This window comes from Pogoniulus pusillus, chromosome 30, assembly GCF_015220805.1.
Source record: "Pogoniulus pusillus isolate bPogPus1 chromosome 30, bPogPus1.pri, whole genome shotgun sequence".
NCBI lineage: Eukaryota > Metazoa > Chordata > Aves > Piciformes > Lybiidae > Pogoniulus > Pogoniulus pusillus.
Genome location: NC_087293.1, coordinates 2,784,463 through 2,798,863, shown reverse-complemented (window position 1 = coordinate 2,798,863; position 14,401 = coordinate 2,784,463). Strand labels below are relative to the sequence as shown.

The window sequence follows — 14,401 nt, the reverse complement described above, 5'->3', positions numbered from 1 at the left end:
TCAGAGTGTCTTGTGGGTAAAATTTGACTTCTGGTTGGAAAAACAAAAGAAGTGAAAGGGCACATCCAGAGTGTTGTGACCTCATTGCCATACTCCTGTTACCAGCACTTGGGTGCTCTGCAGAAGAGTCATCAAAGCATCTGTCAGGATGTAAGCAGGGCATTAGTCAGTGTTAAGCCACTAGTCACATCCTCCGTTGTCAATGCATGTGATTCCTTCAGCCTTTGCTTGTTGCTTCTTCTCCTTCTGCTTCGCACATGGACTTCTCCATTCATGTTGCCTTCATATCAGTCTTAATACTTCTATCACAAATCTCTGTGTGTTGTAAAACATGTTGCAAATTGCTGTACAACAGAGAAAACACTTACATAGGGGCAGGAAACGTGCTCTTTTCAACTCGGGAAGGACTTTGGACTAACTGAAACCAAATCTAGATAACCAGTTCAAGTCAGTCTGAACTTAACTTTCCACTTTGTCTAAAACATTGAAATTTTCAATTTTGTCTCAACCATTTAAACTTGTTTAAGATAAACCAAAACACTCCTGGTTGAAATCAAACCCAATCTTTATCAGGGCGCCCAGTGGAAACCCACTGAAGCACAGCTCCCTATGAGCACTGTGGGGCAGCTGGAGAGGTCTGCACTGTCTCTTACAGCTGTAACAGCAGCACTGCCACCTCAAAGGTTCACTGCATTTGCCAGCCTGGGGGACTCTGAGCTGCTGGTGGCCTGCAAGGGTTGAACCAAGGTTTCTTTGCAAGAACAATCCAATACATCAGTGGTCCATGAGGAGACTGAAGAACTTGCAATATCTACACAAGCTGGTGGTGAAACCTTTTGCAGATATGCTCTTTTTGATACAGGTATTTAACAGACTACTAAAAAATTGAAATATATTTGCCAAATTAAAACAGTAAAGTGAAGTTTGAAATAATTATGGCAAGATATTTAAATATAATGCCTTGCTCTTTCCTCCAAAGAGATTTTCATGCCTGGTAAGAGCAGTTATTCTTCCTGTACCAAATTAATGATCTGTCTACTGGTACTGATAGATGATGTGCAGATTCCATATTCCAAGCTCTTCCATTTTCAGTGTGGTTCCTAAGCTGTTTGGTGGTGCTTGCCTCTCACAGTATGCAAGAAGAGGCGTGTGGGTCCACCAGCGTGCTCAGCCTTTGGGAAATGGTCAGTTAGGCTCTGATAATGGGAACATCTGAACTGCTGGGTGCCTGCACTAGCAAGACCTCTCCGAAGGTCTGGCTGCGGACTTCGTCAGCAGATAGGAAATACACAGAAAATGGCACTAAAAGAAAGACACCTGAGCGGCCAAAACCCTCGAGGGATTCCTCCAGCCCCACACTTTTCTGGGAGCGAGCAGCGTCCTTGCAGGCTCCTCCCAAAGCAGAGTGCTGGGGCTAACAGAGCGATGTTACCCCGGCTCCGAAGGCAGCCGCGGGCAGTGGGGCAGCGCCGTGCCCCCCGCCCCGCGGCGCTCCCCCGGCGGCTGTAAGTGCCACCGCCCACCGTGACCGTGCGAGCCCCCTACGCGGGAAAGGGCCGGGCCGAGCAGGAGGGCGGGCAGTGGGAGGGCCCCCCCGGCTCTTCATATAGCCCTGCCCGCCGGCGGTGGCTCATAACCCGCTCTGCAGCCGTTCGGGACCCGTGGTGCAGACCTGCCGCGCCGTCCTTTCTCCAGAGGCTTTGGTGAGGCAGCAGCAGCAGCAGCATGACTTCGGCGGCGGTGGAGATTTTGGGGCTGGGGCTCGGCATCCTGGGCTGGGTGGGAGTGATCCTGGCCTGCGGGCTGCCCATGTGGCAGGTGTCGGCCTTCATCGACGTGAACATCGTGGTGGCGCAGACCATCTGGGAAGGACTGTGGATGAACTGCGTGGTGCAGAGCACGGGGCAGATGCAGTGCAAGGTGTACGACTCCATCCTGGCTCTGCCGCCCGAGGTGCAGGCGGGCCGGGCGCTCACTGTCATCGTGGCGCTGCTGGGGCTGGTGGCCTTGATGGTCACTGTAGTGGGCGCTCAGTGCACCAACTGCATCCGTCCCGGCAAGATGAAGTCCCGCATCGTGATTGCCGGCGGGGCCATCTACATCCTCTGCGGGGTCCTGGTTCTCGTCCCGCTCTGCTGGTTCGCCAACATTGTCATCAGCGACTTCTACGATCCCACTGTGCCGTCGTCCCAGAAGCGGGAGATGGGAGCCGCGCTCTACATCGGCTGGGCGGCCACGGCCCTGCTTCTCTTTGGGGGTGGCCTCATCTGCTGCTGCTCCTGCTCCCAGCGCGATGAGACCTCCTTCCCCGTCAAGTACTCGGCTCCGCGGCGGCCCACTTCCAACGGCGAGTACGACAAGAAGAACTACGTCTGAGCGGGGCTGCTCCGCGGTCCCGGCCCTGCGGGGACACGGACACGGACTGGCTCCGGCCGCCTCATGGGCTGGAACGGGGCACCGCTCCGAGAGTCTGCGCTGAGCTCTAGCGCTCCCCTGCCTCGAGGCTCTTCTTAACGGGATCCCGTAAAGCGGCAGCCCTAGGCAGGGCAGCGCCCGGCGCACCGGCGGCTCTCGCCGCTTAGCTACGGGCAGCGCCGCGCTTGGCGCCGCCGGGGACCCGGTACTGACCGCCCGCCATGCCGAGACGAGCAAAGCCCTCCCCGGCCGCACAGTGCAGCCGGACCAGCATCTCCGCGGCCCGAGACGGCTGGAGGCACAGATGAGCCCGGGAGAGCCGCGGCAGCATCTCCCGGTACGCCCCGTTCGGGCTCCGTCCCCTGTCTGCCCGTCCGGCTCCCGGCGCTTCCCCGGCCATACCGTGAGAGACTTGTGAGTACTTCACCGGCCGCTTTTGCCGCCGGCGCCTCTTGGGGCACCACCGGCTGGTGGGACCAGGACCTCAGGTGTTCACTGTTGCCAAGGAGACGCTTCCTTTAGTCATTTTCTCTCCTGAAAACCTGCATCTGGCTGTTGCCTCTGGGACTTCAGCTGGCTCGGGGCGTTTGTTCTTCTGTTTGGGCAACTAAACTAGGGATAACGTCCAAAGCGTGACACTAACCGTGGTTCTTGCTCCCGCAGGCAAGTAAACTGTTTGGAGAAAGGCCTTTGATTTTCTTCAGTTGTTTCAGTCCCTCAGAGAGGTGCTGTTGTCCGTGTGTCTGTGAGATCTTTGAAAGACATTCAGGTAGTTGCTGTCATTTAATGGAGAACAAACAAGATTACAGTAGGTTGCCTGTTAAGATTCTTTATCCTTTCTCCTTCATCGGCTTTTGTTCTGTTTTGACTTGAATATGAACTCATTGCCAGAATCATTGGAGGACTAAACATCGAGATCTGGGGGGGGGGGGGGGGGGCGTTCGTTGCATGCCCTAGCTCCAGTGGTGCATCCCTCTGCATCCTCATCTGCACCACAGGGGGCTGGAAACTTAAAAACTGCCCCAGATTTTGATGGCTGGGTTATGGATGGCTCTCGTGGCCTTCTTGCCAAGCTCCATTTGCTGCCAATTTTGAATTCTGTGTTCAGTTGGATGTGCACTTGATTGACTCCCTGCTATACTTTTGATAACACTTCCCTTCGTTTACTAAATTGGGCAAAGAAAATGATAGAAGAATTTTACCAAGTGTCTTGAATTGAGACTTTATGCTGGCTGATCAGGAGATGTGAAGTCATAGCTCTCGTAGCTCTCAGCTCCTCCATATTGCCCTGGTAACACTGTGCAGACTGGAAGAAAGATGCTCTGAGCAACATAACTCACATTTTCTGAGCTCAGCTTCACCACAACCTGAAACATTATCACACACTTTCCATTTCACACTGCAGACAAACTTTTCTAGAGGAGAGATTAAGGAGCAGTGTGATACTCTTCCATTAATACTCTCTTCATGCATTAGTTCTGCCTTTAAATCAACACAGAATTCTGCTACAAATAGTGGCAGGACCTGTATTGCCATAAGATTTCTGCCAAGAGTTAGTGAGGAAATGTGCTGTATAAGTTCCTCAGATCACAATGCTACAACCTCATGGGTTCCTCATGACCACGTAGCCCTGCAGCACAGACACCTAACCTGAGCAGTAACTCCTATACCTCTCTGGTAATGCTGAGACTAGGGACTGGCCATACCTGTGTGTTTGCAACAGGTTTACATCAACTGTGCTCTTGCCTCCCTTAGCAAAGTTAAAGGCCTGGTGGTATCAATGTGTACACTGACCGGAATGAGAGATTGATGCCTAGACCCTGCTAGTTTTAGTGTTGGATATTGAACACATGATTTACTCTTCTAAAGATAACTGCTTTATTTTTTAAACAGATAAATTGCAGGGTCTGAGCCCATGAGAGAACACAAAAGCAGAGCAGCAGCTTTAGAACTAGTTTTGTTCTATAATGAGGAGCAGTTCTTATACCATCTGCATTCAAATAAAAGCTATCATGTTGTTATGATGTGATATGTAGTTTTGGTACAAGAATGAAATATTCCTTATTTCATCATTGCAATTGTTAAAACACTGTAACCTTGTAAACTGTAAACGTATTTAAGTGCATATATTTTGCAAGAAATCAACCCAAGTTGGCTTGTTGTTGTTTGGTGGCCTTATTTGTTTCATGGTTACATTGGTTTTATGTTAAATAGTAATGGCGAGCTGTAGTTGTCACCCAGCCCACAGACACACTACACCCTCAATCAGCTCCCTTATGTCTTCAAATGAGTCAGCAGATATTAAGTCAGATCCTGGACCTCACTCTCTTTTAAAGAACAAAACCCCATCCCCTGCCAGCAGACCTCCCTGCACGTATCTGTGCTGCAGAGCTTTTGGAAGTGCTGCAAGATTGGGGCTTCGACAAAAAGATGAAATCTTCCCAGGCAGTGCAGCGCTTAGCATTTAAAATTAAACCAAAACTAGTGCCTTGGGGAGAGGGAAGGAAACTCACATCTTAAAATGGATTTGATTTTAACTAGCCCAACTTCTTCATTGGTAACTTTGTGTTGTATCAGAGCTGGGTCTTCCAATAACCAAAACCTGAAAGAACTACACTGCAAAGCCTCTTGGAAGACGCCAGCGCTGTGTCTGTGCTAGCACACAAAGCATCATCTTCCCAACCCCACGTTGCTGCTGATGTAAGACAGTTTCACTGAGGTCAGTGGGGCAGCTCCCAACAATACCAGCAGGAAGTGAGGCCCATTTGAAAAAATAGGTTTGTATTTAATCTCATCCTTCAGTGTACTTATTTGTTGCTATGCTTTAAAAAATATCCCAACACTGACTAATGTCACTGGCTTCAGGGTAAGAGTCTAAGCAGGGTTTTGCTGTTTTGTTTTCCACAAGCAAAGACCAAGTCCTGAACTTTTAAGAAGTGCTCCTGAGCAGCCCTGAACCTCATCTCAACAAAAAAACAAACAAACAAAAAAGAAATCTATAGCACTTGTTTACTGTTTTTATTTTGTATTTATGATTTCACATAAAAATAAAACTATCTAAGCCAATCCCTGATCAGGGTTACTGTTTTTTTTTTGTGAAAGGCATTGAATTGTCTGGGCTCAGGAAGATGGGGTGTGACATCGGTGCCCAAAGGGCAACTTTTACCTGGGCTACCTTTGAGGAGAGAGCTGGGTCCCTTCTGGGGAAGAAGAACTGCTCCCTTGCAGAGCAGTTAGCATCTCTGAAAGCTGAAGCCTCAGACAAAAGAGCAAGCAGCAGTGGTTGGTCTTGTGATGTGAGCACATTAAGAAGTGGAGTGCGAGTCCCAACTATTTTGAGAACAGCTCCAAGCATGAAGCTTTTTAAGCTTTCAATTCCTACACATCTAAACTAAAAAAGAACAAAACCCCACTGTGGCTTGGATCAGCCCCAACTCGACCTGATACCCTAATCCTTTCTGTCACTCGGGGTTTTTTTTTCCTTTAAAAGTGCATTCAAGCTGGGGAAAAACATTTTCACAGATGCAGTAGAACAGAACCTGTGGAAAAAAATGGCTCTTAAAGGAAATTGTAGAGGCTAATTGCTAGTGGGGAAATCTGCCTAAGTTAGATGACTGCCAGGGAGGTCTTTCAATATTTTGTACTATTTTTCCTCCCCAAGATTTTCAAGCTTTCCTAACAAACTGTTGCTTTAAAAATGAAGAAAAAAAACGTCTTCAAAGACTTCATTTTGCAGCATTCTTGCCAGCTGGGTTGAGATTAACAAAAGCTCCTTGCCACCCTCCCATTGCTATACACATGCTGAGCTGGAAAAAGGGTGTCTGCTGGCTTGGCCTTTGTCCTGCTAAACGAACCATTTCATAGTTATGAATTTGAAAGTAACCTGCAGTTCATACCCTGCAAATCTGGTTAGATCCTGTCTGTGCAAAGAGGGGAAATGCACCGGGCAGCGGGGAAAGGAAGCTCAATCAGTCACGTTTGCTGCAGGATGTTTAGGGAAATGTTTCCTTTTCCTGCACAAAGATGTTTGTGGGGCATCTGCTCTTTGGAACACACTGAAACATTTCACTGTTGGGGTGGGAAACCAGTGCAACTCCAGATTTTTATTTATAAATCTATTCCCTGACTAAACATTAGGAAAGAATTTGGGGGTTGATTTTTTTTCCTTGCCCATCCCTCAAACCGCAAATGCAGGTAAATAGCCTCTTAAATCTACTTTCTTCAACTGAGACTGATCCTTACGTCTGTAACGCTCAGTGACAATCCTGCCTGTCACAGCTCTACACCACACCACATCTGGATGTCACAGACATGCACACATGCAGCAATATGTTAATGCAGCATTCAGCATCAGGTGCCACCCAAAATGCCTCCTCTTTTTTGTTTTGTACACTATGAAGCACACATTTGAAGGTTTGCTTTTATAAGTCTGCTTGGGAGGACACAGCACATATGTCTGCTGTTATTAGATTAATCAAGAGAGAACAGTGAATTATTTTCTCAAGTCAGATATTGTATTTGTTTTACTTGTAAGCTGATTGTGATGGGATAAAACATTCCAAATGCAAAGCCTCAAGGGAGCCTCATACTTCTGTTTTAGAATGAACTGAGCTCTGTCATTCTTATTTTGCTCAAACCTTTGTTCCTGACTCTCTGTATGACTACTCCAGACTATTCCTTGCTGTTTCTCTGCAGGAACAGGCTCCCTGTCTAGAAAATCCCTTCTTCTACCTACTCCAGCCTCCACTTATAAGAAAAGGACAATTTCAACCACTGCACCATTGATAAAACCTCCAGTGGCAATAGTGATGACTTCACAGTTGCTTGGATACATAAACCTTGCTTCACCTTTTCTTTTCTTAAACACAGATTGGGACATTATGCCATGAATCAATGTAACTGTGTTCTTTCTTTCTCACATTTTGAGAATTTGTTTACAACACTGAGCCTCCCCCTCCTTCCAGAGCTCACCATGTAACTTCAAGCCAGAATTTGGCAATCAAAAGTAGCAAGTAGTAGGACTTAATGTGGAAGCACATGTCTTATGCCAGAGGCACCTAGCCAGGGCTCATGCTAATCTTCTCATCATGCTTGATTCCAGCTGCACCCAAGCCACTTTTAAGCTGTCTAGCTGAAAGGGACCTGGGGGTTGTAATTCACAAACAACTCAAAATGAGCCAGCAGTGTGCCCAGGTGGCAAAGAAAGCCAATGGCATCCTGGCTTGAATTAGAAATGCTGTGTCCAGCAGGAATAGGATGATTGTCCCCATGTACTCTGCTCTGGTGAGGCCACACCTCGAGTACTGTGTTCAGTTCTGGACACCTCAATGCAAAGAGAGATGTGGAGGTGCTGGAGCCACTGCAGAGAAGGGCAAAGAATCTGTGAAGGGCCTGGAGAATAAATCTTATGAGGATCTACTGAGGGAGCTGTGGATGGTTAGTTTGAAAATGAGGAGGCTGAGGGGAGACGTCATGGCTGTCTACAGGATGTTGTGGAGAGATTGGTGCTGGTCTCTTCTCACAGGTAAATAGTGATAGAACAAGAGGGAATGGACTCAAGCTGCAACTGGGTAGGTTTAGACTGGGAAATCTTTTTTCCCATCAAGAATGGTCAGGCATTGGAATGAGCTGCTCAGGGAGATGGTGGAGTCATCAACCCTGGATGTGTGTAAAAGTCAGTTGGGTGTGGTGCTTGGGGATATGGTTTAGGGTGAAACTAGTAGGATATCAGTTGAACTTGGTTATCCTGATGGGCTTTCCCAACTGGAATGTTTGTGTGATTCTGTGATTCCATTGCCTCACTCAAACTAGCACCTGCTGTTTGGGATGCTGATCACCTTGAGATACTCGAGACCTAGATGATGTGCCAAGCCTATCCCATAGAAACTGCAGTGGGATTGTGACAAATGTTCATACATGTTATAGTCTTGCTTGCTTCGATGCACAGTCACAAACATTCTCTCTGCACACAGGGCCAGATCAGGTAGTTCCTTACAAGTCTGTTAGATAAACACATATCCTGATTTTGACAGATAATTGAACTTGAGCCGCATAGATCACACAGAATCAATCAGGCTGGAAAAGACCTCTGAGATCATCAAGTCCAACCTATTATCCAACCTATCACCTAGATCTTACAGTTGCTTTCAGCTGTACCTTACTTAAATAAGCTCATGTGAAAGTACTAATCAGTAAGAGGCTGTTTGAAAAGGCATCAAGGAAAATGGATATATAAAGGAGCATGGATGTTAAGCAGCCTGCATACAATGAACTGATCGTTACTGAACTACTGGCTTTAGCTTTCAGTTTTGAGAGCAATGGGGTCACACAGCATGGGCAACTGTGCATACAGCACAGCTATTCTTAAAGCAAAAGAAGAGTGAGCCTTGAAACTACTTTCTAGCTGTTTAACTTTCAGTCTGTGAAAGGAAAAGAATAGCACACCTTATTCCTTGACCACAAAACACACCTATCTCATGATGTTAAATTAAGAGAAGACCTCCAACATTCAGCACAGAACAACTCTAACCAACTAGAAAAACAGGCAGAATATAAAACAAGTTGTATCTTTTGTTCTGATCCTCCTCAGAGCATTCTGAATGGCAAAGGCCGTTCACAATGACTAAATCCCTGGCAGCAATTGGCAGCATGTTCATAGCAGATGTAAGATGTTTCTGAAGCCCTGCTGCAAGCTACTGTTTCCTTTGGGAAAAAAAATGCTCAGTTTAGAGAGACTGGAGATAGTGCTAATATGGACAGCAATAGTCCAACTCAAGTCCAGGGAGGTTATCTTCTGGTGGATCCTTCAGGCTGCCCCAACCAGGCTGAGAGTTTTTGTGAGACAGAGAGGTGCTCTGGTGTACATAAGTATAACAGATGAGATGAAGCCAGTTCATGCTTGTTTACAGTGGGGAACAAAAGTAAATCACAGAATCACAGAATTTCTTAGACTGGAAAAGACCTTCAAGATCATTGAGTCCAATCATTAGTTTCACACTGACAAGTCCTTGACTAAACCAAATCCCTCAGCACAACATCTAAGGACTATGAATCGCTATGGTTGGAAAGGATCACCAGGATCAGCCAGTCCAACCTTCATCCCAGCATCCTTCATTACCAGACCACAGCCTCAAGCACCACAGCCACTCTCCTTTTAAACACCTCCAAGAATGGTGACTCCACCACCTCCCTGGGCAGCCTGTTCCAGCGCCTGACCACCCGCTCAGTAAAGACCTTCCTCCCAACATCCAACCTAAACCTCCTAAATGTTTAAAAACCTCTAAATGTTTAGAATAGCTGTTTTTTTACAGGCAAACAACAGAGAATCATCTCAAAAGTGGCTCTGATCCAATGAGCACACTGTAAGGTCTGTGCCAGTTGTAATATCACTATGTGAGGTCTCTCTTTACTGGCTAAGTCCTGCAATGAGGTAAGTTTCATGGTTGCAAAGTTCAGGTGTTAGAACCTTACAGCACCAGCTGTTCTGGCATGGATGATTTTTGTTTGAAAGATGATTAGAAGATTTTAGTGGGATAAACAAATGCATCAAAAGCTAGGGGATGCCCAAAACCAAACCCTGCAGTGGCATTTTTAGTCTGCTAGCAAAAATAGTTTTCAATGTTAAATTTTGGAATTCAACTGCATATGTTCCTAAAGACTCAACCAACCAGGTTAGCTGACAGGAGTCTGAGAGACAGTATCACAGTATCACAGTATAATCAGGATTGGAAGAGACCTCACAGATCATCAAGTCCAACCCTTTACCACAGAGCTCAAGGCCAGACCATGGCACCAAGTGCCACGTCCAATCCTGCCTTGAACAGCTCCAGGGACGGCGACTCCACCACCTCCCCGGGCAGCCCATTCCAGTGTCCAATGACTCTCTCAGGGAAGAACTTTCTCCTCACCTCCAGCCTAAATTTCCCCTGGCACAGCCTGAGGCTGTGTCCTCTTGTTCTGGTGCTGGCCACCTGAGAGAAGAGAGCAACCTCCTCCTGGCCACAACCACCCCTCAGGTAGTTGTAGACAGCAATAAGGTCACCCCTGAGCCTCCTCTTCTCCAGGCTGCTGCACACCCCCAGCTCCCTCAGCCTCTCCTCGTAGGGCTGTGCTCAAGGCCTCTCACCAGCCTCGTCGCCCTTCTCTGGACACATTCACCTTGATCTTGTGCCAGGTACTGTGGCAAACAACTTGACTGTGTGTGGATACCTATGGGTCAAACATTCTGAGCTGCTCCCCTCTATTACACTCAAAACTAACACATTAGCGTTAACAATATTTGAAATCAAAAGACTTCCAGAGAAGGTTAAACTTGAAGAGATTTTAGGCTTGGACAACAAAAGAGATCAGTCAGGAAAGAAAAATAGCTACTGCTTGACAAGAGCATATGTGAAATCTCAACATGGTACAAATCAGTTTCAATATAGCTTCACATATTTGAAGGTTTGGGGAGAAAAAACCAACAATCAGAACTCTTATCAGCTCTAGCAAGTGCCTAGCACGGCAGAATTCTTGGGCTATGTATATTTTTAGACAACTCTCCCAGTTATAATGTTCTGTCCTTACTGTATATCTTTTGTTAGAATTAGGATATCTGCTGCAGCAGCCTGGATAACCTTTAGCCTGAGCTACAAAACCTTTAACAGTTTCCAATTATAACAGCAATCTTTCATTCTGTAATACAAATAAACCCAAGTGTTATCTCAGCACAGAAGACTCACATGAATACCCAATGGCTGCAGAATGATTTCATCATGGTTTTTTTCTCTATAATTTCCTGCTATTATTTCATTGGAGGTGACTGCCAAGATAAAAGCAACATAATACATGCCACTGTTTACATCTACTTTATTTTTGTTAGCCTGTTGACATTTAAAACTGTTGGCCTGCAAGACTAAAGGTTTAAAAATGTAAAAAACTACTCTGAATTCTATCATGTTCTTGGGCCCCCAAACTATTTTTCATTGCTCCCATTCTCTCCTAATGTCATTATCTTATCCACTTGACAATGCCTATGTGCCAGTTTTCATGGAATCACAGAATGGAATGGATTGGAAGTGAGCTCTGGAGATCACAGCATCACAGTATCATCAGGGTTGGAAGAGACCTCACAGATCATCAAGTCCAACCCTTTACCACAGAGCTCAAGGCCAGACCATGGCACCAAGTGCCACGTCCAGTCCTGCCTTGAACAGCTCCAGGGACGGCGACTCCACCACTTCCCCGGGCAGCCCATTCCAGTGTCCAATGACTCTCTCAGGGAAGAACTTTCTCCTCACCTCCAGCCTAAATTTCCCCTGGCACAGCCTGAGGCTGTGTCCTCTCGTTCTGGTGCTGGCCACCTGAGAGAAGAGAGCAACCTCCTCCTGGCCACAACCTCCCCTCAGGTAGTTGTAGACAGCAATAAGGTCTCCCCTGAGCCTCCTCTTCTCCAGGCTAACCAATCCCAGCTCCCTCAGCCTCTCCTCGTAGGGCTGTGCTCAAGGCCTCTCCCCAGCCTCGTTGCCCTTCTCTGGACACACTCAAGCATCTCAATGTCCCTCCTAAACTGGGGGGCCCAGAACTGAACACAGCACTCAAGGTGTGGTCTAACCAGTGCAGAGTACAGGGGCAGAATGACCTCCCTGCTCCTGCTGACCACACCATTCCTGATGCAGGCCAGGATGCCACTGGCTCTCTTGGCCACCTGGGCACACTGCTGGTATCAATCAGCACCCCCAGATCCCTTTCTGTCTGGCTGCTCTCCAGCCACTCCGACCCCAGCCTGTATCTCTGCATGGGGTTGCTGTGGCCAAAGTGCAGCACCCTGCACTTGGAGATATTGAAGCCATCCCCTTGGACTCTGCCCATCTGTCCAGGCGGTCAAGGTCCCACTGCAGAGCCCTTCTGCCCTCCAACCCAGTCACATCTGCCCTCAGCTTAGTGTCATCTGCAAACTTGCTGATGACTGACTCCATGCCCTCATCCAGATCATCTATGAAGATGTTAAAGAGGATGGGGCCCAGCACTGATCCCTGAGGGACACCGCTAGTGACTGATCACCAAGTCCAATTCCACCACCAAGGCAGGGTCACCTAGAGAAGGTCACACAGCAACATGTCCAGGTGGGTTTGGAACGTGTTCAGAGATGGAGACTCCACCATGTCTCTAGACAGCCTGTTCCAGTGCTTCACCATCCTTAAATTAACTCCTCATGTTTAGATGAAACTTCTTATGTCCAAGTCCATGCCTGCAAACTTGAGTAGTTCTAAAGAGAATGGTGCTCCACAAAGGATGTTATTTAGTTTGTTCCTTTCTATTTCAAGCTTATTTACTATAAAACCCCCATTTTTAAAAATCTCTTCCATTCTATAGACATAAGAATGTCAGATAAAGGCAAGACTGCTTTCCAAAAAGTGACCTGCAATAGACTTCTTGACTCAGTTTTAGAACAGTCTTAACTCCCACAGCTTCTGCCACAGAAGAGACAGTTCTATTGTACAAAAAAGTATAAGACACATGAATGAGGGCACCTTTTCAGATATATGGAAATAGTTTCCCCATGAAGATAATCTTAATCTACTGTAACAATGTGGACTGAGCACCATTGTAGAGAATGAGTTAGTTTCACTGGATGGTGTAGCAAGAAATTAAACAGAGGCACTGTTAAAACTGTTGGTTCTCCAACAATAGATACTGGATTTTCCCAGAAGCCAGTATCATGCTAACAGTGTAGGGGTAAAATGCTGCTGTCTGGATAATATGGATAAGAGACTGTTTGTCTGCTTGGGGTAATTAATGACCACAGCTATTTAAGATATCCATATCATCATTATAGTGTCCCTCCTGAAAAGAAAGCTATTATCCATGGCATCCTGCCCAGATTCCTCCAGAGCTGATTACATTCTCCCTAACCTGCACTTTCAGTTCAGTACAGCAATCAACTTCCTACCTGGATTGCTGCATGGGCTCATTTCACGCTCTGAAGCAGTTACTGCTGTCTGTCCCAGAGGCTGATCATCAGTGGTGAGAAGAACACTTTGTCTCTTGCCACTCACAAAATTGTGGATTTTACTTTCTTGCTGTCTGCAAAATGTATTCCTGGCCTTGCAGAAACGGCCCCTTGGTAGATTGCAATGCTAGTACTGAGATTTACTGGTGTACAGAAAACAAGTCCACGTGAAAGGCAGGGTGGGAAGGGGTCATAAATAGTAAGACAACACTTTTATCCTTTAATAGAACTACTAAGGTCTGTGCCATGTCACAATATGGAGTTGAGAATTCCTGTTTTATTATCTGTTGCTACACAGGAATTTTGTATTATAAAGAAAAATGCAAACTTCAATCCTCCTTCTAAACCAAAATGTCTTAGACCTATTTTGACCTGATATTGCATTCTGTCCCTTCTATAAAGAAAGTACATAAAGAGGCATATCAGATACACATGCAGACCAGGAATAAGCCAAGAACTACAGCATAAGAATCAACCAGGTTGGAAGAGACCTCCAAGATCATCCAGTCCAACCTAGCACCCAGCCCTAGCCAGTCAACTAGACCAAACTAGCAGAAGTGCTTTTAGTCTGTATGCACCTAAATGAATGTGAACTCTGAAATGCAAGCTGAGTTCTTAGAGAGTTTATTTGTATTACTTCAGTAATTTAGACCAAGGGGAGCAAATCCAAGAGGAAATAAAAAAGAGACAGCTGCTGCTGAGGCCTCAAAGTGCACACAAAACACCTCAACATCCTTGGAAAAATCTAGAACTACAAGACCAGGCCTCAGACAGAACTGAAGCTCAATCAGCTCAGAGAACACGAAACAGCAAGCAGAGCACACAAAGAATGAAACCCAACAGAACAGATATTTTAGAGATCAGTCATAGATCAGCCACGTGGTTCAGTCCTGTCCCTTGCACAGGCACATGCGGTGTGAGGAGTGAAGGAGACCAAGGAGAGCAAACCCAGCAGAACAATACACAATGGCTTCTTTTGACTAGCCAGTATCTCAC

The 14,401-nt window shown here is 46.5% G+C and overlaps 1 protein-coding gene across 1 annotated transcript; it reads left to right on the top strand.

Moving 5' to 3' along the window:
• The first annotated feature begins 1,650 nt into the window (after positions 1-1,650).
• Positions 1,651-3,342, top strand: CLDN5 (claudin 5). Its single transcript, XM_064168566.1, has one exon. The coding sequence runs from the start codon at positions 1,726-1,728 to the stop codon at positions 2,374-2,376; it is 651 nt and encodes a 216-aa protein (XP_064024636.1). The 5' UTR covers positions 1,651-1,725; the 3' UTR covers positions 2,377-3,342.
• The last annotated feature ends 11,059 nt before the right edge of the window (positions 3,343-14,401 follow it).

Coding starts and splice junctions, on each gene's coding strand:
- CLDN5 (XM_064168566.1), top strand. CDS start 1,726: ATGACTTCGGCGGCGGTGGAGATTTTGGGGCTGGGGCTCGGCATCCTG.